This window comes from Mobula hypostoma, chromosome 1 (assembly GCF_963921235.1).
Source record: "Mobula hypostoma chromosome 1, sMobHyp1.1, whole genome shotgun sequence".
Taxonomy (NCBI): domain Eukaryota; kingdom Metazoa; phylum Chordata; class Chondrichthyes; order Myliobatiformes; family Myliobatidae; genus Mobula; species Mobula hypostoma.
In genome coordinates this window covers 243,463,334-243,490,702 of record NC_086097.1, presented here as the reverse complement: position 1 = coordinate 243,490,702, position 27,369 = coordinate 243,463,334, and the positions used below count along the sequence as shown (strand labels likewise).

At 44.3% G+C, this 27,369-nt stretch overlaps 1 protein-coding gene across 1 annotated transcript in view; it reads right to left on the bottom strand.

Moving 5' to 3' along the window:
• LOC134343579 (collectin-10-like) overlaps positions 1-27,369 on the bottom strand; it is a 134,881-nt gene that overhangs the window by 35,933 nt on the left and 71,579 nt on the right. The window contains exons 4-5 of the mRNA XM_063042332.1: positions 16,739-16,810; positions 7,992-8,045 (exon numbers count right to left, since the gene is read on the bottom strand). Coding sequence (XP_062898402.1) covers positions 7,992-8,045; positions 16,739-16,810 — 126 coding nt within the window. The remainder of the gene's footprint in view (positions 1-7,991; positions 8,046-16,738; positions 16,811-27,369) is intronic.

Genomic DNA, 27,369 nt, shown 5'->3' with positions numbered 1-27,369 from the left:
GTAGATTTTCCCCATCCATACCAGATGGTAATGCAAATAATTAGAATGTTCTCCAACACACATCTGTTGACATCTGCTGGAGTCTTTGGTGATGTACCAAATCTCCTCAAACTCCCAAAGAAATATAACAGCTGTCGTGCCTTCTTCGTAATTGCATCAATGCTTGGGGCCCAGGACAGATCTTCAGAGATGTTGACTTCCAGGAATTTTAAACTGCTCATCCTTTCTCCCTTGATGAAGAACGTTGTGTTTTCCCCTGACATTCTCTTCCTGAAGTCCACAATCAATTTCTTGGTCTTACTGATGTTGAGAGCAAGCTTGTAATTGTGACACATGATCTTATCTATGGTTATTGAAACTTTGGCTTAAATTATGGTTGATGCATCAGCGCCCAAACATTTCATTGGAGGCATTGTAATTAAACTATCAAAAACAGAGGAATTTGACCTCCCAGGTTCACTCCTAGAACACAATTAGGCTATTCAGGTCATCAGATCTTCTCTATTATTCCTTCATGACTGATTTATTATTCCACTCAAACCCATTCTTCTGCCTTCTCTTCATGAAGTTTGACGTTGTTACTAATCAGGAACCTTTCAAAAGTTCAAAGGATTCAAAGTACATTTATTATCAAACTATATATAAATTTCGCAACCTTGAGATTCATTTGCTTACAGGCAGCCATAAAGCAAGGAAGCCAAAAGAGCCCAATTTTTTAATGTGCAGAGAGAGAAAAAAACACAAACCATGCAAGTAAAAACAGGCGACGGCATTCAGAACCAAATTGAGTCCAAAGACCTTGAACAGCTGGAGCAAGCCCATGGCCTCAGTCTCGGTTCATCACACAGTGGGGCAAATCTCCAAGAAGCTCACTAGTATGGAGCTGGGAGCAGCTGGAGCAGCCTCACAGCCTCAGCACTGCGGTCCTTTCCAAATCAGCTCAGTGATCCAACCTCGCTCCTGGTTTAGGTGGACAGGCTCCGAAACCCCTCTCTAACTCACTTGCTCCAACTCCATCTCGAACTCTGCCTCCGTCTTCACCAAGCCTCAGCCTCACCCTGACCACTCTCCTCGAGCGTGCCATGTTCCGACTTAACGTTGCCTCCGCACGGCTCCACCCTGGAGTCAGCCTAGACTTCGCTCACCTCTTCATTGTTTCCACTGATAGTTTACCACAATTTACCACAGAAAAAGTGTTATTAATTAAGTACTTAGTCGTATTCCAGCAGAAGTGGTTGAGGAAGATTCGATGTTGTCATTTAAAGTTAAATTGGACAGCTATATGAACAGGAAAGGAATGGAGGGTTATGGGCTGAGTGCAGGTCGGTGGGACTAAGTGAGGGTAAGAGTTCGGCACGGACTCGAAGGGCCGAGATGGCTTGTTTCCATGCTGTAATTGTTATATGGTTATATGGCATTTCTTGCCTTTTGAACTTTTGCTTTAAATATACTCAATTACTTAGAATTAACAGCTGTCTGTGGCTATGAACTCCTCAAACTCACTAGCCTCTGGCTTAAGAAATTCCTCATCTTGGTTTTAAATGAATGTCCTTGTATTCTGTGACTGGGCCCTCTGGTCCCAGACTCTGCCACTATAGGAAACATCCTCTCCACATCCAATATTTGATAGGTTTCAATGAGATTCCCCATCATTCCTCCAAACTCCAGTGAATACAGGCCGAGAGCCATCAAACGCTCCTCATACATTAACCCTTTCATTTAACAGATCATTTTTGTGAACTTCCTCTGGACCCTTAAGTTGCAACCTAAGACTAAATAGTAGTTGTCATGAACAAAAATAATCCTCAATGTTCCTTCTGAAATAAAACAAGTCAAAACCAGTTAAAATAAGAGACTTATAAATAAGACACGGATGCATGGAGTTGGAGGAAGTGTATTGGCATGGATAGTGGATTGGTTAACCGATAGAAGGCAGAGAGTTGGTATAAATGGGTGTTTCTCCAGTTGGCAGTCAGTGGTGAGTGGGGTGCCGCAGGGGTCGGTGCTGGGCCCGCAGCTGTTTACCGTTTACATTGATGATTTGGAAGAGGGGACTGAGTGTAGCGTAGCAAAATTTGTTGATGACACTAAACTGAGTGGAAAAGCAAATTGTACAGAGGATGTGGAGAGTCTGCAGAGGGATATAGATAGGTTAAGTGAGTGGGCCAAGGTCTGGCAGATGGAATACAATGTTGGTAAATGCGAGATCATCCACTTTGGAAGGAATGATAGAAGAGCAGATTATTATTTAAATGGTGAAAGATTGCAGCATGCTGTTGTGCAGAGGGACTTGGGAGTGCTTGTGCATGAATCGCAAAAAGTTGGCTTGCAGGTACATCAGGTTATTAAGAAGGCAAACAGAATGTTGGCCTTCATTGCTAGAGGGATTGAATTCAAGAGCAGGGAGGTCATGCTGCAACTATACAGGGTACTGGTGAGGCCGCACCTGGAGTACTGTGTGCAGTTCTGGTCTCCATACTTGAGGAAGGATATACTGGCTTTGGAGGCAGTGCAGAGGAGGTTCACCAGGTTGATTCCAGGGATGAAGGGGTTAATCTATGAGGTGACATTGAGTCGCCTGGGACTATACTCTCAGGAATTCAGGAGAGGGGATCTTATAGAAACATACAAAATTTTGAAAGGGATAGGTGAGATAGAAGTCGGAAAGTTGTTTCCATCGGTGGGTGAGACTAGAACTAGGGGACATTGCCTCAAGATTCAGGGGAGAGGATTTAGGGCGGAGATGAGGAGAAACTATTTTTCCCAGAGAGTGGCGAATCTGTGGAATTCTCTGCCCAGGGAATCAGTTGAGGCTTCTTCACTAAATATATTTAAGATACAGTTAGATAGGTTTTTACATAGTAGGGGAATTAAGGGTTATGGGGAAAAGGCAGGTAGATGGAGCTGAGTTTATGGACAGATCAGATATCAGATATTGAATAGCGGGGCAGGCTCGATGGGCCAGCCTGCTTCTATTGCTTACGTTCTTATGTTGTAAAATGAAACTGAAAGTACTCAAGGTAAAACTGTCTCTGTTGCATAACCGATACTTAAATACAGTTAAGTCAATTACATCACTAGACTGTCTGTAAGGAAGTTCACTCAGTCCATTGTGAACAACACACAAAATGCTGGAGGAACTCAGCAAGTCAGGCAGTATCTATGGAGGGGAATAAACAGTTGATGTTTCAGGCCAAGAGCCTTAATTTAGTCTAGAAGGGAATGACGCAGAAGCCAGAATAAGAAGGTGGGAAGAGCTGAAGGTGTACAAGTTGCCCGGTGATCGGTGAAACCAGGTGGGTAGGTGGGGAGAGGGGAGGAAGTGAGAAACTAAAAGTGATACGTATGTGGAAGAGGTAAAGGACTGAAGAAGAAGGAATCTGATAGGAGAGGAGAGTGGACCATGGGAGAAAGGGAAGGAGTTGATGGCTGAATGTGGAGAAGAGAAGGAGTAACAGGGGAGCCAAAATGGGGAATTGAAAAAGGGGGAGAGATACTAATGGAAATTTGAGAAATCAATGTTTATGCCATCGAGTTGGAGGTTATCCAGATGGAATATGAGGAGTTGCTTTTCCAACCTGACACTAGAGGAGTACATGTCAGAATAAGAATTGGAGGTAGAATTACAATGGGTGGTCACTGGGGAAATCCTGCCTGTTGTGGCAGACGGAGTAAAGGTTGCTCAACGACGTGATCTCCCGTCCATTGTCTTCTTCTTAAGCCCATCACCCCTATCGGGGCAGCGGCTGCAAACAGCCCGCTGTCCTGGGCCCGTCTTTCAAGTTCTCCCATCTGCTTGCTGTTTCCTTCCTCTCCCAGGGATGAGGTCTTTGCAGTTTCTGTTGCTCTGGGTTTTTACAGGATGGGATTGCTAGCCACATGTCCAGCCCTTCTCCTTTCACAGCTGGGTTTGGGAACATCTGTGGCGGAGTTCCCATCCACTGTTGTGTGCAATTACTTTTTAAAAGACTCTGTAGTAGTCCTTTCACTGCTCCTTTCTGAAAACTATCAGTATGTTGCTTACTCTTTCTGTGAGGAATCCTGCTGTTTGTCTTGAATTTGAAGACACGGGACTGCGGATGCTGGAGATATTTAGTTCTGGAGACAATTGTGGTGAGATGGTGGTGAGGGGGTGGGTTGCTGATTGACATCAGGAAAGATCGAGGAGGGAATACAAGAGACTGTAGAGGCTGGAATTTGGGAAAGGGGAGAATGAGAGGTGTAGAAGGCAATAAGAGGCATTGATTGAGTGGACAGCCAATTTTTTTTTTCCATAAGACCATAAGACCATAAGACAAAGGAGCAGAAGTCAGCCATTTGGCCCATCGAGTCTGCTCCGCTATTTTATCATGAGCTGATCCATTCTCCCATTTAGTCCCACTCCCCCGCCTTCTCACCATAACCTTTGATGCCCTGGCTACTCAGATACCTATCAATCTCTGCCTTAAATACACTCAATGACTTGGCCTCCACTGCTTTCCCAGGGAAGAAACAGCTAATATGATGGGGCATAATAAGGCAATTGGAGAAAAGTACCGGGGGGCATGTCAGAGATAAGTTCTTTACAAAGAATAGTAGGTGCATGGGACACCCTCCCAGGGGAGGTGACAGAGGCAGATTAATTAGAACATTTAAAAATCTCTTATGGATGCTAGAAAAATGGAAGGTTTTGCAGCAGGGATTAGATTGATCTCAGAGTAGGTTAAGAAGTCTGTGCAACATTGTGGGCCAAAGGGGACGTACTGTTCTATGGTCAACGTTATACAGCATGTTCAAAAGTCAGACTGCTAGAGGATCTCAGCCGCGTGTCTGAGGAAAATGGAAAGTCTGTGTTTCAGTTTGAGATTCTTTATTTGCACTGAAAGAGTATAGACATCACTAGAAAAGTTTTGGCAAGGTGGCCTTCATCAGTCAGACCGCTTCCTCTAGAAGTTGGGATGTTATGTTGCAAGATATTGGTAAGACTGAACACAGAGCATTATCACAAACAAGAGAAAATCTGCAGATGCTGGAAATCCAAGCAACACACACAAAACGCTGCAGGAACTCAGCAGGCCAGGCAGCGTCTATGGAAATGAACATTATACTCAGTTGTGGTCAGCCTGCTACAGAAAAGATGCCTTGGAGATGGAAAGAGCTCAGAAAAGATTTACAAGGATAATGCCAGGACTCAAGGGACTAGGCTATGGAGAGAGTTTGGGAAGTGTAGGACTTTATTCCTTGGAGCATAGAGGCTGAGGGGTGACCTTATAGAGCAGTACAAAATCATGAGGCACATAGAAACAGTGCATTCACCTAGTCTTTTCCCCAGGGTGGGGGTATGAAGAAGAAGAGGGTTCAGCTTTAAGGTGAGGAGAAAGTTTTATTGAGAACCTTAGGGGCAACACTTTCACACAGGGGGTGGTACTTATATGAAGCGAGCTGCCAGGGGAAGTGGCTGAGGCAGGCACATTGACAACAATTAAAGCACAGCTACACAGGTACATTGATAGGAATTTGAGATGTTGCTCCTCCAGCCTGAGGCTGGGTCCATTGTGGCACAAGAGGGGGCCATGGACCAACATGTCGGAATGGGAACGGGCATGGGAATGGCCACTGAGATCTCCCACTTTTGAGTGATGGCTATGTTGGCGCTGAAATTTGAGACAACACTTAAGGGCTGCCTGCAGCACATCCCTAGGCATACATTTCACTGTGTGCTTTGATGCATATGTGATAAACAAATCTGAAGTTAAATCTAAATTATTCATATTTATGACATCAGTAATGGCAGTGGTATAGAACACTGAGTGGATATCTAGTTCGAATGCAGTACAGGTTAATGATACAGATGCCTCTGTCAGTTTTAACCAACGTGTCACGTAGAATTGTTATATAATGCTACAGACTCAGGTGCATTAGTCCAGCTGTCTTTCCGAGTGATAATAGAAGCTGTCTCAGTTTAATATTTGATACTTATACTTTGGAGAGGGTGCAGAAGAGGTTTACTTGGTTTACAGCTATGACAAACTCGGGCTGTTTTCTCTGGAGCACCAGAGGCCGAGTGGAAATCAGCTGGAGGCTTCTAAGGTCATGAGAGGCATGGATAGAATCGGCAAGCAGTATCTTTTCCCCAGGGTTGAATTGTCTAACACCACAGAACATGCGTTTAACGCAGGGGGTCCCCAGCCTCTTTTTATGCCATGGACCCCCACCATTAACCAAGGGGTCCGTGAACCCCAGGTTGGGAACACCGGATTTAAGTTAACAGAGGGTACTTTCAAAAGGGATCTGAAGGGCAGGTATTTTACACTATTTGAAATGCATTGCCTGGGGTAGTGGCAGATACATTAGGACTTCCTAAGGGAATTTAGAAAGGCACAGGAATGTGGGGAAAATCGAAGGACATTGACATCATGTAGGCTAAAAGATTAGTTCAGTTGGTCATTTCATTACTAATTTAATTGTTTTGGCAAAACATTGTGGACCAAATGGCCAGTTCCTGTGCTGTACTGTACTGTTTATTGGGAAAAAAAACCTACAAAAAAGCAAATCTGACAGGAGTGAGAAGACAAAACCATAACCATTCTAGGACATGGAGTACCAAAATTGCTGACTAGATTACTGATAGGACAGTGAATAGGGCCTAGGCAAGTCTGTCACTTTTGTTTGAGACTATGATCATGCAGTGTAGATTCTGACACTGTAGACCATCACACTCTCCGTTACTGTTGTCCAGCTCCACGTTGACCATCACACTCTTCATTACTGTTGTCCATCACACTCTCCGTCACTGTCGTTCAGCTCCATGTAGACCATCACACTCTCCTTAACTGTTCTCCAGCTCCATGTTGACCATCACGTTCTCCGTTACTGTTGTCCAGCTCTGTGTTGATCAGCACACTCTCCGTCACTGTTGTCCATTTACGTGTGTCTACTGAATTCAGTATTTGATCTATTGATAGTTTTACCCTTCCCTTTGTTATCTACCAACCAGACCATTTCAAAACACAAATAAAGTAGTTAAGCACATCCAAGTAATTAAAATCATTTTGGTATCAATCAGATAAGCTGCAAGTTAACTCATTTTACTTAATAGGGCCAAATCATAGGAAAGGAACTGAGTTTTGTTTCTTTTATTGTGTCTAACGTGAGTATGGAGCATCGGGGTCGAGATAGGTCGATGCCAAAGGATGTGTAAGGCGCTCCTTCTCGCCAGTCTGCAGGTCACCCTTGGGCAAAGTGTAGCAGCTGCTTAGTCCCAGCCCCCACATACCCCTCCCCACTGATCAGGGTCACCTGAAGCCATGAGAGCAGATGGTGGATGGTCATATGAGCAGCTGGTGCATATCGCAAGTCCTGTTATGTGGCCACTGAAGCCAGGCAGACGATCTCTGAAGAGTATTGGTAACGGCTGGGGTCACCCGTCTTTTAAAGACTCTCCTCAGTAGAAGGCAATAGCAAGCCACCTTTATAGAAAAATTTGTCAAGAACAATCATAGTCATGGAAAGATCATTAACACATTTGTCTCACGGCATGGGGCATAATGAACGAATGAACAAACGTGAACTACTGGACGTCAAAAGTCAGAAGTTTCCAGTACTGAATTTCCATGGGATGCAGACTTTCATCTAGAGCTTTCCGAGGGAGCGTGGCATCTCTTTGACACTGGGAGATAATGGGTGGCACGCGAATGTAGTGGTTAACACAATGCTTTACAGTACAGGTGACCTGGGTTCAATTCCCACCACTACCTGTGGGAGTTTGTACGTTCGCTCCATGACCATGGAGGTTTCTTCCTGGTGCTCTGCTTTCCTCCAACAGTTCAAAGACAAACCGGTTGGTAGGTTAATCGGTCATTGTAAATTGTCCAGTGATTAGGCTGGGATTAAATTGGAGGATTGCTGAGAGGTACAGCTCAAAGAGTCAGAATGGCCTATTCCGGACGGGATCTCTAAAATAAATAAATATTGTTGAGGTTACTGTACATTTTAGTCGTCAGGTACCATACCTGGTTGGCCTTTGTTTCCTGGAGGTCCTGGGTAACCTCTATTTCCTTTGTCACCTGTGTAATAATGAACAGAGAGTCACAATCTTGTCTCGCAGAAAACTGATTATTACCTGATTAAACCATATTTGTGAAAGAGAGCTTTGTAAAATTTGCAACAGAAAGGAAATATGGCTAGAAACATCGACAGCTTTTCTCTCTCCGTAGACACTGCCTGACCTGCCGAGTTCCTCCAGTACTTTGTGTGTGCTGCTCCGGATTTACAGCATCTGTAGAGTGCTTATGAAGACTGGAACCAGTTGAGGTGTGAGGAGGGGATACCTGTGTCTGAAGTGGGTGGAAGGGGGAAGGAGATAAAGATAGGCGAAAAGGGTCTGGGAGATGGTGGGAAAAGGGACCAAAAGGGGAGGTTCGGATTGGAGAATACAAAAGAGAGGTGAAAATGGATATCAAACCGTAGGAAAACGATGCTGGAGAGATAGTAATGGGAGACAATGAAATGGTGGATAAACTAAGCAAGTAGTTGTCATCAGCCTTCATTGTGGAAGACACCAACAGCATGGTATCAGGGGGCATGAAGTGTGTGAAGTTATCATAACCAGAGAGAAGGTTCTTGGGAAACTGAAAGGTCTGAAGGTAGATAAGTCACCTGGACCAGATGGTGGGCACCCCAGTGTTCTGAAAGAGGTGGCTGAAGAGATTGTGGAGGTATTAGTAATGATCTTTCAAGAATCACAAGATTCTGGAATGGCTCCAGAAGACTGGAAAATTGCAAATGTCACTCCACTTTTCCAAGAAGGAAGAGAAACAGAGGAAAGGAAACTATAGAATCAGAATCAGAATCAGGTTTATTATCATCGGCATGTGACGTGAAATTTGTTAACTTAGCAGCAGCAGTTCAATACAATACATAATATAAAAGAAAGAAAATAGATAAATAAATGAACAAACAAACAGACAAACGAATAAATGTATATGTATGTCAAATAGATTAAAAACGTGCAAAAAAAATACTTTACATTAAAATAAGTGAGGTAGTGTCCGAGGGTTCAATGTCCATTTAGGAATCAGATGTCAGAGGGGAAGAAGCTGTTCCTGAATCACTGAGTGTGTGCCTTCAGGCTTCTGTACCTCCTCCCTGATGGTAACAGTGAGAAAAGGGCATGCCCTGGGCGCTGGAGGTCCTTAATAATGGACGCTGCCTATCTGAAACACCACTCCCTGGAGATGTCCTGGGTACTTTGTAGGCTAGTACCCAAGATGGAGCCGACTAGATTTACAACCCTCTGCAGCTTCTTTCTGTCCTGCGCAGTAGCCCCTCCATACCAGACAGTGATGCAGCCTGTCAGAATGCTCTCCACGGTACCATCTATAGTAATTTATGAGTTAGTCTGACTTCAGTGGTTGGGAAGGTGTAGTCAATTATTAAGGATGTGGTCTCAGGGTACTTGGAGGCACGTGATAAAATAGGCTGTAGTTAGCATGGTTTCCTCAAGGGAAAATCTTGCCTGATGAATCTATTGGAATTCTTTGAAGAAATAACAAGCAGGATCGACAAAGGAGAATCAGTTCATGTTGTGTACTTGGATTTGCAGAAGGCATTCGACATGGTGAGATACTTGAAGCTGCTTATCAAGCTACAAGCCTGTGGTATTACAGAAAAGACTCTAGCATGGGTAAAGCAGTGGCTGATTGGCAGGAGACAAAGAGTGGGAATAAAGGAAGCCTTTTCTGGTTGGCTGCCAGAGACTAGTTGTGTTCCACAGGGATCTGTTTTGGGACCAATTCTTTTTACATTGTATGTCAATAATTTGGATAATGAATTTGTTGCCAAGTTGCAGACGGTATGCAGATTGGTCAATGAGTAGGTAGTTTTGAGGAAATAGAGAGGCTATAGAAGGATTTAGACAGATTAGGAGAATGTACAAAGAAGTAGCAGATGGAGTACAGTGTTAGGCATTGTACGGTCTTGCACTTGTAGAAGAAATGAAATGGAGTGAACATACAAAATACTGAAGCATAAAGGGGCTTGGGAGTCCTTGTGCATGATTACCTGTGCTGGGTCTGTGGTGAGGAAGGCAAATGCAATGTTAGCATTCATTTCAAGAAGACTAGAATATAAAGGCAAGGATGTAATGTTGGGTCTTTCTAAAGCCGTAGTAAGGCCTTGCTTGGAGTATCGTGAGCAGTTTTGTGCCCCCTATCTTAGAAAGGATGTGCTAAAACTGGAGAGGGTTCAAACGAGTTTCACAAAATGATTCCAGGAATAAATGGCTTGTAATATGAAGAGCGTTTGATGGCTCTGGGCCTGTATTTGGTGGAATTCAGAAGGATAAGGGGAATGGTGAAAGGCTTTGATAGAGAGCATGTGAATTTCTTTAGCCAGAGAGTGGTGAATTTGTGGAATTCCTTGCCAGAGGTATGTGTGGAGGCCAAGCCTTTGTGTATATTTACGGAAGATATTGATATATTTTTGACTGATCAGTGCATGAAGGGGTAATGGGAGAAGGCAGGAGATTGGGGCTGAGAGGAAAAATTGATCAGCCATGCTGAAATGGCGGCGCAGATTTGACGGGCCAAATGGCCTGAATCTGCTCCTATATCTTATGGTCGAAAGGAACATAAGGTGGTGCTCCTCCACCCTGAGCGTGGCCTCATCTTGACACAAAAGGAGGCCATGGTTCGACATGTTGGAACGAGAATGGGAATCAGAATTAAAATGTTTGGCCATTGGGTAGGCTTGTGGGAGATGTAGCGGAGGTGGTCAGTGAAGCGGTCTCCCAGTTTACAAAGGAGGCCACATTGGGAGCACCGGAGAGAATAGATTAGCTTTATTTGCCACACATATATTGAAATGTACAATGAAATGCGTCATTTGTGTCAAATCAGATCAGCGAGGATATGCTGGGGGCAGGCTGCAAATGTTGCCGTGCTTTCAGCGCCAGTGTAGCATGCCCACAATTTACTAATCCTAACGTGTACATCTTTGGAACGTGGGAGGAAACTGGAGCACCCGGAGGAAACCCACTCAGTCACAGGGAGAAGGTACAACCTCGTTACCCACGACAGTGGGAAGTGAAACCTGATCAGAGATTTCTGACACAATAACACGATTGCTCTGACCGCCAACGCCAGCCCATGCTGCCTCTGCCTGACCTGTTGAGTCCATCCTATACATAGATCGCTGCTCCAGATTCCAGCATGTGGTCTCTTGTGTCCCAATTGTTCTTGCACCATACCGTGCCAAATTTTCATTGCCTTAAAACATGGTTGCTGTTAGCACTGGCCCTAACTTGGACAAGGAGGTACAGGAAACAGTGTTACGGTAGTTTATATTTGAAAATAAACACTAAGATGGGATTTAAGAGATACCAGATTTCCTTACAGCTCAGGGTATTCTGGATTTCAGAGTTCATTTCTGTAAGGATTCTCTGTACTTCCTCGCTGTGGATTGTTTGGGTTTTCTGTGGGCCCATTAGTTTCCTTGTGCATGTTTTGTCACTTCAAAACTTTAAACTAATTCAAAGGAAGACATAGGAGTCCGAAATATGAGTCAATCTTTGTGGTTATTTTAAGCAAGGCGCGCCCACATCACACAGAGGCATGATGACATACACCATTCATATATTTATTCATATGACCCATAACGGATTATTTAAACAACCAGAATACTCAATAAGTGTACATATGTAATTACTCAAATATTACTAAAGTCAGAAATACACAAAACTTCCCACGGTTCAGAGACATACAGGGCAGATTAGTTGATCATTGCAAATTGTGAGTTTGTCAGGGGTGGCTCGAAGGGGCAGAAGGGCCTACTCCACACAGGATTGTAAAATAAATAATACCTCACACAGTTTTGTACATCGTCCACTGCACGTTGCTGCACAATATTCAGGGAAAAGATTCAGCCGATATTGGCACTCTCTTGACAGGAGGACATTATGGAGTGGGGCAGGAGGGAGTAGGATATCCCAGCAAGCCTGTTACTGTGGCTGGCTAAGATAGCCATCCGTGAGTCCTGAGGATGGGTAGTGGAGGGTTCTGCCTGGGCTCACTGTCTGGCCATGTTCAGGAGGTATGTCTGTGCCTGGATAGCTGTGGAGCCATTTTAAAGCTGCTGGGCACAGCAGGGGATAAATACCATCATTGATGAGGATGCAATTGTGTTAATTTAATCAGCGTTAGTCAAGATTTGTCTGTTTTTTTGTTGTAATGTGATTGTATAATTGTACTGTCATGGTTTGAATTAATAATAAATGCACTTTTGTCAAACAAAGACAGGAAGACAACGGCAATGCAGACAATACGGTGGAAGAGAAGGATGCTCCAGGGGAGAGGGAATAATCTATTCGATGACCCTGGTCAATGAGATACCTGGCACAAGGAACTACATATGCACTGGGACATAAGACCTTAAGATAAACAGTAGGAACAGAAATAAGCCATTCAGCCCATCGAGTCTTCTCCATTGTTTCATCATGGCTGATCCATTTTCCCTTTCAACCCAATCTCCTGCCTTCTCCCTGTATCCCATCATGCCCCGACCAATCAAGAATCTATCAACCCCGGCCTTAAATATATCCTTGCAAGCAGAACAAATGCTACACCTGCCCGTACACCTCCTCCCTCACAACCATTCAGGACCCCAAACAGTCTTCCCAGAAGAAGAAACACTTCACCTGTGAGTCTTTAGGGGTCATCTTACTGTATCTGGTAATCCTGGTGTGGCCTCCTGTATATCGGTGAGTCAATGTAGATTGGGAGACCCCTTCAACGAGCGTCTATGCTCTGTCCACCAGGAAAGTGGGATTCCCTGGTGGCCATCTATTTCACTTCCCATTCCCATTCTGACATGTCAGTCCACAGCCTCCTCTTCTGCCGCGATGAAGCCACACTCAGGATGGAGGAGCAACACCTTACATTCCGTCTGGGTAACCTCCAACCTGATGGTGTGAACATCGATTTCTCGAGCTTCCAGAAATGGCCCAACCCCTTCTCCTTCAACATTCCCCATTCTCATTTCCCTCTCTCACTGTATCTCCTTCCTTATTTGTCACGTCCCTCTGGTGTTACTTTCCCATCCCGTTCTTCCATGGCTTTCTGTCCTCTCCTATCAGACTGCCCCTCCTCCAGCCCTGTATGTCTTTCACAATTGGGGTGTATGGGGTGTCAGGGAGGGGTAGCACCTCTGGTGGGGGAAAATTGGATCAGCAAATCTGCTGATGATACAAAGATTGGAAGTGTGGTAGACGGTGAGGAAGGTTTTCAGAGCCTGCAGAGGGACTTGGACCAGCTGGAAAAATGGGCTGAAAAATGGCAAATGGAGTTTAATACAGACAAGTGTGAGGTATTGCACGTTGGAAGGACAAACCAAGGTAGAACATACAGGGTTAATGGTAAGGCACTGAGGAGTGCAGTGGAACAGAGGGATCTGGGAATACAGACACAAAATTCCCTAAAAGTGGCGTCACAAGTATATAGGGTCGTAAAGTTAGCTTTTGGTACATTGGCCTTTATTAATCAAGGTATTGAGTATAAGAACTGGAATGTTATGATGAGGTTGTATAAGGCATTGGTGAGGCTGAATCTGGAGTATTGTGTTCAGTTTTGGTCACCAAGTTACAGGAAGGATATAAATAAGGTTGAAAGAGTGCAGAGAAGGTTTACAAGGATGTTGCCAGGACTTGAGAAACTCAGTTACAGAGAAAGGTTGAATAGGTTAGGACTTTATTCCCTGGAGCGTAGAAGAATGAGGGGAGATTTGATAGAGGTATATAAAATTATGATGGGTATAGATAGAGTGAATGCAAGCAGGCTTTTCCCACTGAGGCAAGGGGAGAAAAACACCAGAGGACATGGGTTAAGGGTGATGGGGGGAAAGTTTAAAGGGATTATTAGGGGGGGCTTCTTCACACAGAGAGTGCTGGGAGTATGGAATGAACTGCCAGATGAGGTGGTAAATGCTGGTTCTTTTTTAACATTTAAGAATAAATTGGACAGATACATGGATGGGAGGTGTATGGAGGGATATGGTCCGTTTGCAGGTCAGTGGGACTAGGCAGAAAATGGTTCGGCACAGCCAAGAAGGGCCAAAAGGCCTGTTTCTGTGCTGTAGTTTCTATGGTTTCTATGTCGCGTCCTTTTCAAGGCGGTTAGTCCACCTTTGGTCCCCACCTGGCACTCAGCTCTCACCTGTGGCTCCCTGTAACCGTTTGCATGTGACAGCGGCCACACCCCGGGCAACGGCTTCGACAAGCCGGCTAAACCAAGCGAGGGTAGCCGACGGGTCTCAAACCCTCGGTGAGATAGGGAGTTGTCTATCCCAGCATGTGAAGACAGACGCCAGTGGATTGAGCGGATGAGACCAATGGCAGGTCCAACGGTCAAGAAGAGGGCCCGTGCAAGCGTCGTGGAACACGTAGAGCAGGACAAGACGCAGAAGGCGTCCTGGTCATCCACTGCGCCTAGTCCCATCTCCAGCCGTCTCGACTCTTGTCTTGCCACTGGATCCAGATGGGAATTGGGAAGAGAGAGTGAGGCTGACGCTGCGCAACTCTCCCTCACTTAAATCCAAGTCACGCGCTAGTCTCAACACCATCATCAACTGGCTGGTGGCGTAGTGGCATCAGCACCGGACTCTGGAGCAAAGGTTCCCAAGTTCGAATCCAGTCAGGAAGACTCCGGATACTGTAATACTATTGAGTGTGTGTAAGGTAACTAATATGTGGAAAACTATTCTGAATTTGCACTGAAGAATAAATACAGACGGAATAAAGATGTACACTGTTTTCTAAACAGGAGCAAATGCAGAATCCAATATGCAAACAGATTGGGAGTCCTTGTGCAGGATTCCCTAAGGGTTAACTTGCAGGGTGAGTCAGTGGTAAGGAAGACAAATGAAATGTTAGCATTCATTTTGAGAGGAAAATAATTTAAAACAAGAACGTAATGCTGAAGGCATTGGAAAAACATGTGAGCAGTTTTGGGCACCTTACCTAAGAATGGATGTGCTAGCATTGGAGAGGATCATGAGAATGATTCCAGAAATGAAACGTTTAGTGTATCAGGAGTGTTTGATGGCCCAGAGCCTGTTTCAATGGAGTTTAGAAGAATGAGGGGAGTTCTCATTGAAAACTTTTGAATGCTGAAAGACGTAGATTGATTGGATGTGGAGAGGATGTTACCAATAGTGAGAGACTCTAGGATCAAAGGACACAGACTCAGAATAGAAGGACATCCATTTAGAACAGAAATTAGGGCAAATTTCTTTAGCTGGAGGGTGGTGAATCTGTGGAGGTCAAGTCATTGGGTACATTTAAAGTGGAGGTTGATAAGTTCTTGATTGACAAGGGTGTCAAACGTTATGGGAAGAAAGCAGGTGAATGGTGTTGAGAGGGATAATAAAATTAGCCATAAATGGTGGAGCAGTCTCGATGGGCCAAATGGTCTAATTCTGCTCCAATATCTTATGGGCGTATGGGCCTCCGAAATGGCAAAATTACTTGAAAGTTGCACAGCTTTAACAATGTCCATGGGACCTGAAAGTGAGACGGCGTTTTACACCAACAAGACATTGACCACGGAGGAGCTATCTGACTTGTTCAGAAACACAAGAAATTCTGCAGGTGCTGGAAATCCAGGGGAACACACAGACAAAATGCTGGAGGAACTCAGCTGGTCAGACAGCAACTATGCAGGGGGAATAAAAAGCCAATGTTTCAGGTCAAGACCTTGGCTTCAGCCCCATCCTTTGAGGAAATTATAAGAACCAATACCATTGTATCACTGAAAACTCTGAAATGCATTTATGCACCCTCTTCTGCACTCAGTTCAATAACAGACGATCCACCAATCAGGAAAGAAAGGGGATATTTTAGTTGGAAACATCTGTCTTTGATTAATATTCAATAATATTATTCCAAGAAGCAAATAATAGCACTAAAGTTTCAGGAATAACATCAATGAGTCATTTGTTTTGGAAGAGTTACAACAGTCTCTGATGTACATTACATCAATGTTGTCTGAACTTAACAGTTGTTTGTATTTATTTTTAACTTTAGTAAGGAAAGGGCAGTGGGGTGGAGATATGCCTCTGCCAAAGGAGGTGTAAGACACTCCTTTCCTCCACAAGCCTGCAGGTCACCCTTGGTGTTGCACCTACTTAGCCCCCTAGGGTCATGAGAAGCCACGGGAGTAGGTGGTGGATGGTCGTACGAGCAGCTGATACATATCACCAGTCTTGGTTATGTGACCATTGATGCCAGGCAGATAATCGCTGAAGAGTATTGATAATGGCTGGGGTCACCCACCCACCTTGTCAAGACACTGACCAGCAGAAGGCAATGGCAAACCACTTCTGTAGAAAAATTTGCCAAGAACAATCATGATCAAAGAATACGTCACATGGCAAGGCATATAACGATGGGGATGAGAAAGGAAATGGTTTTACCCATCTTTGACGACTTTGTGAGTCACAAGAACCTGCAGATGCTGGAATGTGGAGGAACAAATAATCTACTGGAAAAACTCAGCCAATCAGGCAGCATCTGTGGGAGGAAAGGAATTGTTAATGTTTTGGGTTGAAAATTTTGAACCTTCTACGGGTTTTGCCCTGATACCTGGTTTCAGTAAAAACATCAACAGTTCCTCTCCTCCCACATGATACTGCTCGACCTACTGAGTTCCTCCAGCTGATGGTTTGTTGCTCGGAAGTTTTCATACCGCATTCAGTTTTTTGGGCTTACCCTTTGCACCGACTGGACCAATTTTACCTCTTTGTCCAATTCCTCCTTTCTGTCCTGGCTCGCCAATCAGTCCTTCAAATCAAAACATTCGATGAACAACATGTTATTTTTTAACAAACACAGAAATGTTTATTCACTGACAGAATCAGAGGTTCACAAAACTAGTTACAATTTAAAATACGATTACTGGTATAAATAAAACACTCAAGTTCCTTTGGGACCCACCCTTCATGGAACTTTCCTACTGCGCCCAAAAGGACCATCCGCCTTTGCCAAGGACACCCAGTCAGAGGGCTTGGGCAGAGCCCTGGAATGCCTGCCAGCTGGACGTGCGAATGCTAGTTTGGCTAGGCCCAGGAGCAAGCCGAACAGGAGATCTCCCGAGCATTCCACTTACCTCTGTACTGGGTGACGGTAGATAAAGAGTGTGGAGCTGAAGTGGAGCGCCATGGTAATGTAGCAGTTTGCGCGATGCTGTCATGGATCTGGGGGTCGGAGTTCAGAGTTCAATCCCAGCATCCTCTGCAAGGAATTTGTGCGTCCTCCCCATGGAGTGCTTGTGTTTCCTCCAGGTCCTCTGGTTTCCTCTCACAGTCCAAAGGCGTACTCTTAATTGGTCATTGTAAATTGTCCCGAGATTAGGCTACGGTTAAACTATGGGTTGCTAGTGGCATGGCTCGAAAGGCCAAAAGGGCCTGTTCCACACGGTGTATCTGAATAAAGTAAAAATAAAGTACAGCCAGAACCTGAGGTGCAGCCCTTTCAGATATTCAAACAACTTCTCACGTGCCATGTAAACCTGGTACACTGGCTCCTCCTTGTCACAGAAAGGACAGGTGGATGGGGTGTCAGCTTCACCACAGGTCCCCAGTGTGCAGGGGAAAGATCCCTACATAAGTGTTGCATTATAAAAATGTCTTTTACGTTTGTTTTTCATCTTGGATGTGACTCTGGAACTGTTGGAGCCTGTGATATGCAGTTTATGATCGTGTGAGTGCCTTAGCACCATGCAGTCTCCAAGAGGATTCTGGCAGGGAGAGGCAATGTGAGCAGAAGGCTGCGGGATGGTTGTGGGGCACAACCCGATGTTCAACTCCATTTCGTTGATTAAAGCTTCCATTGTTACCGATAAAGCGGTGAGAGAGATTGAAACATCGAGGTGAATGGAAAGGCAAGTGTTGGCTGCCTGTCTTTTGATCGCTGATGGGATCGCTGTGCTACGGAGAGGGGAGACTGCCTTTTGATCACTGGTGAGATCGCTCTGCTACAGAGAGGGGAGACTGCCTTTTGATCACTGGTGAGATCGCTCTGCTACAGAGAGGGGAGACTGCCTTTTGATCACTGGTGAGATCGCTCTGCTACAGAGAGGGGAGACTGCCTTTTGATCGCTGATGGGATCACTGTGCTACGGAGAGGGGAGACTGCCTTTTGATCGCTGGTGGGATCACTATGCTACGGAGAGGGGAGACTGCCTTTTGATCGCTGGTGGGATCGCTGTGCTACGGAGAGGGGAGACTGCCTTTTGATCACTGGTGAGATCACTATGCTACAGAGAGGGGAGACTGCCTTTTGATCGCTGGTGGGATCACTATGCTACGGAGAGGGGAGACTGCCTTTTGATCACTGGTGGGATCACTATGCTACGGAGAGGGGAGACTGCCTTTTGATCGCTGGTGGGATCGCTGTGCCACGGAGAGGGGAGACTGCCTTTTGATCACTGGTGAGATCACTATGCTACAGAGAGGGGAGACTGCCTTTTGATCACTGGTGAGATCGCTCTGCTACAGAGAGGGGAGACTGCCTTTTGATCGCTGATGGGATCGCTCTGCTACAAAGAGGGGAGACTGCCTTTTGATCGCTGATGGGATCGCTCTGCTACGGAGAGAGGAGACTGCCTTTTGATCGCTGATGGGATCGCTGTGCTACGGAGAGGGAAATGGCTACTGCTGGGCACAGAGAATATTACCCAGGTTTTCTGCGTTTCGGATATGGGTTTGGACTTTTTTCAGTTCTATTGTTTTTTTATATTCTGTGTTTTTCACCTGATCTTCCTCGTTTTATTTTGGTGTGTGGGGTGAGGGACCTATGGGCCGATGTGCCTGTTCCACTTTTGTTTGTTTTTGCGTGGAAAGGAGGGATTAGGGGATTGATGATTGTTCTGCCGTACGTTTCTTTCTTGTTTTGTTTTTAAGGCTATCTGGAGAATAAGAATTTTGGAGTTATATACTTTGATAATAGAATGAAGCTTTGAACCTATGAAAAATACAGATTACTCAGAAAAACAATAGTTATGTTTTATTTATTTTTATTTATTGAAAAAGAGCACAGAATAGGCCCTTCTAGACCTTCAAGCCACATTGCCAAGCGATTCGCTGATTTCATGGGACAACATACAATGACCAATTGACCTACCAAACAGTACAGCTTTGGACTGTGGGAGGAAACCAGAGCACTTGGAGGAAACCCACATGGAGAACGTACAAGCTCCTTACAAGCAGTGGCAGGAATTGAACTCTAGTCGCCTGTACTATAAGGCATTGTGCTAACCACTGCACTACTGTACCAAACATAATTTGCTGCTTTCTTTATGTGCAATTAAATTCAAAATTATTTTTACATGTTTGCAGGCAACAAACCTACAAAGGGAATTACTATTTCAAGGATCAATTTAATTTGCCATATACATTTACATGTATTGGGAATCTGAAGTGGTGTGTTGGTCAGAGTGAGGCATACAACAAAAAACAAGAATATTCAACATTTATTAAGGATAATGAATTACATCCATAAGACAGTAAGGTATAGGTGCAGAATTAGGCCATTTGGCCCATTGAGTCTGTACCACCATTTCATCATGGCTGATCCATTTCCCTCTCAGCCCCAATCTCCTGCCTTCTCCCCGCATCCCTTCATGCCCTGACCAATCAAGAATCTATCAGTCTCTGCCTTAAATATACATAAAGACTTGTCCTCCACAGCTGCCTGTGACAACAAATTCCACAGATTCACCACTGTCTGGCTGAAGAAATTTCTCCCATCTCCTTTCTAACACAGCGCCCGCTGTTCTGTGGCTGTGTCCTCTGACCCTAGACTCCCTCATCATAAAATCCACTCGATCTGTATGTATGTAAAGAACGGTTTAATTGCGGATATGGAACAACATGTCTACAAATGTCAGTGTGCATTTGCAATGCAAAGAGCATCATAAAAAGTGGTTTAAGGTGCTTACAGTGCAGTGCAGTGCAGTGATAGTGGTAATAGGTTCTAAATTTCTGGATTAAACAAAATCAAGTGCATTTAATAATAATATTGTAACTTTCTTATCACACTGTTGCCATAGGAGTGGATAAAATGTTGAGGTTTCTACAGTTAACTATCTACATCCTCAAAAGACTTATATAAGCATAACCTAGAGCATAGAAAAGTACTGCACAGGAGCAGGCCATTCGGCCCACAATGTTTGCCGAACCAGCTAAAAAGCAAATCAAAAACATCCAAACACTAATCCCTCCCACCTATACCATGCCCATATCCTTCCATCTTCCTCACATCCACGTCTCTTAAAAGCCCCTAACGTATTTGCCTCTACCACCATACCAGGCAGCGTAACGCGTGGCCAAGTGGTTAGGGCGTTGGACTAGCGAGCTGAAGGTCATGGGTTCGAGCCTCAGCCGAGGCAGTGTGTGTGTCCTTGAGCAAGGTACTTAACCACACAATGCTCCCAGTCTACCCAGCTAAGAAATGCTGGGGGTTAACCTCACAACAGACTGGCATCCTATCCGGCGGGGGGGGGGGGGGAGTCTCGTACTCTCAGTCGCTTCACGCCACGGAAACTGGCATGAGCACCGGCCTGATGGGCCACAAGACTCATGACAGACTTTAATCTAAACCATACCACCATGGTATAGGTGGGAGGGATTAGTGTTTGGATGTTTTTGATTGGTTTTTAGCTGGTTCAGCACAACATTGTGGGCCGAATGGCCTGCTCCTGTGCAGTACTTTTCTATGTTCTAGGTTATGCTTATGTAAGTCTTTTGAAGATGTAGATAGTTAACTGTAGGAACCTCAACATTTAATCTGAGTAAAAAAACTTATCCCTCACATCCCCCTCTCACCTTCAATGCATGCCCTCTGGTATTAGACATTTCAACCCTGGGAAACTGATACTCTCCCTCCACTCTAGCAATGCTTCTCATAATCTTAGAAACCTCTATCAGATCTCCCTTCAGCCTCTGACACTCCACAGAAAACGTCCCAAGTTTATCTAGCCTTTCATGATAGCACATGACCTCTAGACCAGGCAGCTTCTGCACCCTCTCCAAAGCCTCAACATCCTTCCTATATTGGGGCAGCCAGAACTGAGGAAAGGGTGCATTTCATTAACGTGATCTTTAAATAAGTCTTTCTATGTCAGATTTCTTAATATGAAGGTTAAAATAGAAAATACTTTGCAGTAAGAATCTAAATGAGATGCAACACAACTAAGACTTCTCTCACATTAAATCAGATAAACAGTTTGTCTCTCACAGATTTGCTATTATTTCATGTGAATTTGATATAACTGTTTTATCCATCTGTGTCTGTGGTTTTGCTATATCAGAATCAGAGACTGGTTTAATATCACCGGCATATGTAATGAAATCTGTTCAATTTGTGGCAGCATTACAATGCAAGAAAAAAACTGAATCACAGGGAGTATTTATATGCATATTAAATAGTTAAATTAAGATTAGTGGTCCAAAAACAGAAATTAAAAAGAAGTGAGGTAGTGTCCATGGTGCCTGCGGCTCTTGTACCTTCACTTCCTGAGGACTTTGTGAAGATTTGGGATGACAACTTCTGTAGATGTGTGGTGGAGAGTATACTGACTGGCTGCATCACAGCCTGGTGTGGAAACACCAATGCCCTTGCATGGAAAATCATACAAGATGCATAATTTCTAGCATTCTTCTAGGATGCATCACAATCTGGTATGGAAGTTGTCCTGTCTTAGACCGGAAGAAGCTGCAGAAGATCGTGAACACAGCCCAGCACATCACACAAACCAATCCTCCATCCTTGAACTCACATTACACCGCACGCTGTCGGAGCAGTGCTGCCAGGATAATCAAGGACACGACCCACCCAGCCAACACACTCTTTGTCCCTCTTCCCTCCGGGAGAAGACTCAGGAGCTTGAAGACTCGTACGGTCAGATTTGGGAACAGCTTCTTTCCAACTGCTGAACGGATCCTGACCCGGATCTGGGCCGTACCCTCCAAATATCCGGACCTGCATCTCGTTTTTTTTTGCACTACCTTACTTTCCATTTTTCTATTTTCTATTTATGATTTATAATTTAAATTTATAATATTTACTATCAATTTGTAATCCAGGGAGCGGGAAGCACAGAATCAAATATCGCTATGATGATTGTACGTTTTAGTATCAATTGTTTGGCAACAATGAAGTATAAAGATGTAGTGGATATGGCCCAGTCCATCACTGGTAAAGCCTTCCTCACCATTGAGCACACTTACATGGAGAGGTTGCAGGAAAGCAGCATCCATCATGAGGGAATCCCACCCCCACCTAGGTCATGTTCTCGTCACGCTACCTCAGGAAGAAGAAGGTACAAGAGCCTCAGGACTCACACCACCTGGTTCAAGAACAGAAACTACCCCTCAATCTTGTCCAAGACCTTCTGAAAATCCAAGTAAACATTCCCACTGAATCTCCTATGACTATCTAGCCTGTTATTTTTTCAAAGATCTCCAACAGGTTTGTCAGGCACTGAATTCAAGCTAACTGGTCTATAATTTCCTTTCTTCTGCCTCCCTCCCTTCTTAAAGAGAGGAGTGACATTTGTGATTTTTCAGTCCTCAGGAACCATTCCAGAATCTAATGATTGTTGAAAGATCATTGTCATACCTCCATAATCTCTTCAACCACCTCCTCCAGAATCCTGGGGTGTAGTCCATCTGGTCCAGGTGGCTTATCTACCTTTGGACCTTTCAGCTTCCCAAGCAGCTTCTCCTTGGTAATAGCAACTGCACTCACTTCTGCTCCGACACTCAAATTTCTGACATTCCAAAGATACCAAAGATTTTAAGGATTAGGTTATGCCTGATGGAATTTTATGAGTACGTTAATGGATGTGGGAGTATTTAGGAATGTTACTTACATGTCTCTCAAACCCATTTGAAAAAAATCCCTTTTAAGGCATTATAAATATGTGGCTGTATTTGACTGTGTGCGAACCCCATGTATGATGGTACCAGGTATCACAATGCACCTTTTCTAACGTTATAGCACATTATACCTCACTATTCTAACTTTTCTTGGTGTTACAGAAGATAGGCCTGACTTCCTCTATCACACAGCACCTCAGTCATCTGGACTTCATGCTTGTCCTTTGTGGAAGGGTTCTTCCAAGTAAATATCTCTGCTTGCAAGTGCATCAGGCATCAGTGCGGGAGGGAAACACTAGGGATTCTGTCTGTTTGTCCCCTGAGCAAGTGGTTTAAATCATCTGGGAGAATGCTTCATCACCATATCTCATCAACAAGCAGTAAGATCTCGCTTGTTCTCCCAGACAACACATCACCCCCAACCTATATTCCCTCTAAGCTGTGCGCGTGCACACACATTTTTCAACCAGCACACAAAGGAAATTAATGTGCGCATCGAAAGGTTAGTTACCTAAAATAATGTAGTAATTCATAATTATACTTATTGAATATAATCTTTTAGCTAAATGTTTCTGTTAACTAGTTAGTCGGTTTTTCAAACACCACTATGCATGTCACTAATTTACGTCACCTCACCTTTCCTGTTCTGGGATCTGGGAGACAATGTCTCGTGGAGTGACAAAGTTAAAATTTGCCTAAGCCAACAACGTGAAGAAAACGTCACAGTAGATACAAGTTCGCTGTTGACTTTTATAAATAGTCTTTGTGTTCATTTAGAAGAAAGGTTTCCTGAAGATGAGGTAGAAGAATGGTCAGCTTTTGATTTCTCCTCAATTGCAGATTGTGACTTCACATTTGGCGATGAAAAAGTTAATGCCTTATGTCTAAAATATCATGATTTTCTAGGTGAAAATACTGTAATAGTTAGACAGTTTAATGATTTCAAATTTTCTGTGCAAGAAGAAATTAAATCCAAACTGATTTCAAACTTTGCTCAAATGGTAGTATTTGTACTTCAAAAAGAACAGTTTTGCGACCTGGCACAGTTGATGGACATTGGGGGAACCTTTCTTGCGTCTGGTGTGGACTGTGAGCGAGGTTTTAGCCTAATGAATCAACTCAAAAACAAGCTGAGAAACTGTTTAGGTGAATGTCATTTGGATATGTTAACGAGAATCAAAAACTATCAATTGGATGGAAGTTCTATTAGTCAAGATAGAGTTTACAAAGAATGGGTAAATGCCAAAGACAGGTGAGAGAAAAAATAACTGAGTGACTTAAATATGTATGTAATTTTGTTGTTATTCTGTGCAGTTTTACGTCAAATATTTTGTAAACCTTCATAAACTGTGTCATCAGTGCACATATACTTTCGTCACAGGAAAAAAAATTGCACAACGTAAGATTTTTGCGCACACAGTGTTGGCTGGGTGGGTCATGTCCTTGATTATCCTGGCAAAATTAGAGAGAACATTGCCAGCATATGCTTTCCTCAAAATAATTGGGCAAGAGATGGTTACACCACACCACTCTTTGCAGACTTTGGATTTGCAAAAAAATAAGGGTGTGGAGATGGATGCAAAGATCTGTGTCACAGTTCACCCCAAGCAGCTGCGTAACAGAGGCTCGCCGACCTACGGCCTCTTGCCAGGGTCACACACTGAGACAGACATCAAGAGTGGCAGGATCTCATCAGTTCGGTGAAGGGCAGCATTTGGTGTTACTGGTCTTCCAGCAGAGGGAGGTGTCTGTAAGGGGATGCTTCTGACTGGCACATTCCACGCTGCAGAAGCACATGCGTGCTAAGGGATGCTTAGATGCTCGGTGCAGCCAACGCTAACCAGAATTGTCAACTGTCAAGTTCACCCATGAAATAGAAGAATACGTGGGGATCTCAATGAAATCTACAAAAACGTTGAAAGGACCAGATAATGTGTTTGTGGAGAGGATGTTTCCTCTGGTGGGTGCATCCAGAACTAGAGGGCACAGCTCAAAATTTAGAACGGAGGTAAAGAGGAATTATTTTCGCCAAAGAGTGGTGAACCTGTGGAACTCTCTGCCACAGACTGCAGTGGAGGCCAAGTCCATGGGTATGCTTAAAGCGGAAGTTGATAGATCCCTGGTTGGTCGGGGTATCAAGTGATACGGTGAGAGGACAGGTGTAAGGGTTGAATGGGATCTGGGATCAGCCATGATGAAATGGCGGAGCTGGCTCGATAAGCTGAATGGCCTAATTCTGCTCCTATATCTTATGGAATTGCTTTCACAGATCAATGTTGTCCTGGAACTTGGGCCTTGCTGATTACTGATGACTCCCTGCCAGGTCCTGGGAGAATGGGAGTACTTTGCAGTAGGCCTCATATGGAGTTTTACATTCAGCTCTGGTTGCCCTATTATAAAAAGGATGTTGAGGCTTTAGAGAGGGTGCACAGGGAGTTCACCAGGATGCTGCCTTGATTAAAGTGCAAGTCCACTTTACTAGACTAACTAAAGCAGTTTTCTCTGGAGTGGTGGAAATTGATAGGAAGCTTGTTAGAAGTTTATAAAATATTGAGAGGGCTTAGGTAGAGTAGGCAGCCAAGATTGAGAAGTCTAATACTGATGGTAGGCACTTAAGGATAAAGGAATAAAGTTCAAAGGAGACATGCTAGGCAAGAGGTTTTTAATTTTTTTAAATAAACATTGCACACATATGCACACTGTAAAGAGTACAGCACTCATTGCTGGGGGAAAAGCTGCGTTCAATGCAGGTTGACACTTCCATTTTATCCTGGATCACGTACTACCTGACTGGCAGACCACAGTTTGTGTAGCTTCAAATGTGTGCGTTAGACATGGCTATAAGCAGAACTGGGGCCTCACAGGGGACTGTTGGCTTCCATGCAGCATACGCCCATACACCAATGCCAGAAGTAGGAAAAGGGAGGAGATCCTGAAAATACACTACAAAGAGTTAAGAACGAAGTTGAGAAGCAGGACCTCAAAGGTAGTAATCTCAGGATTACTGCCTGTGCCAAGCGACAGTGAGTATCGGAATAGAGTGAGATGGAGGATAAATGCATGGCTGAGGGATTGGAGCAGGGGGCAGGGATTCAGATTTCTGGATCATTGGGACCTCTTTTAGGGCAGTGGTGACATGTACAAAAAGGACAGGTTGTACTTGAATCCCAGGGGGACCAATATCCTGGCGGGGAGGTTTGCAAAGGCTATTGGGGAAAGTTTAAACTAGAGTTACTGGAGGGTGAGAACAGAACTGAAGAGACGGAGGAAGAGACGGTTGGCTCACAAATAGAGAAAGCTTCGAGACAGTGCAAGGGGGAGGATAGGCAGGTGACAGAGAAGGGACGAGCTCAGACCGATGGTTTGAGATGTGTCTATTTTAAGCAAGGAGTATTATGAACAAAGCAGATGAGTTTAGAGAGTGGATCAGTACTTGTAGCTATGGTATCGTGGCCATTACAGAGACTTGGAGGGCTCAGGGGCAGGAATGTTTACTTCAAGTGCCAGGCTTTAGATGTTTCAGAAAGACAGGGAGGGAGGCAAAAGAGGTGGGGGCGTGGCCCTGTTGATCAGAGATAGTGTCATGGCTGCAGAAAAGGAGGAAGATATGGAGGGATTGCCTACGAAGTCTCTGTGGGTGGAAGTTAGAAACAGGAAGTAGTCAATAACTCTACTGGGTGTTTTTTATAGACCACCCAATAGTAACAGGGACATCGAGGAGCAGATAGGGAGACAGATCCTGGAAAGGTGTAATAATAACAGAGTTGTTGTGGAGGGAGATTTTAATTTCCCAAATATTGATTGGCATCTCCTCGGAGAGAGGGGTTTAGATGGGATGGAGTCTCTTAGGTGCCTAGCCTACTTGTAATTTCCTCAAAAAATTGTAATAGGTTTGTCAGGCAGGATTTTCCTTTAAGGAATCCATGCTGAGTTCTGCCTATCTTGTCATATGCCTCCGGGTACTCTGTAACCTCATCCTTGACAATCAACTCCAACAACTTCCCAACCACCGATGTCAAGCTAACAGGTCTATAATTTCCTTCTTGCTTCCTTGCCCCCTTCTTAAATAGCGGAGTGACATTTGCAATCTTCCAGTCCTCCGGAACCATGCCAGAATCTATCGACTTTTGAAAGATCATCGCTAATGCCTCTGCAATCTCCACAGTTACTTCCTTCAGAACACGAGGGTGCATTCCATCTGGTCCAGGAGATTTATCTACCCTTAGACTATTCAGCTTCCTGAGTAATTTCCAATGTCAATATATCCTTTCTAAAATAAGGAGCCCACAACTGCACATTGATGGTGGAGGAGGCGGATACAATAGGGTCTTTTAAGACTTTTAAGTCTTTTAAAGGCTCCTTGATAGATGCATGGAGTTTTGAAAAATAGAGGGCTATGGGTAACCCTAGGTTATTTCTAAAGACTTAGGAGCAGAATTAGGCTATTCGGCCTATCAAGTC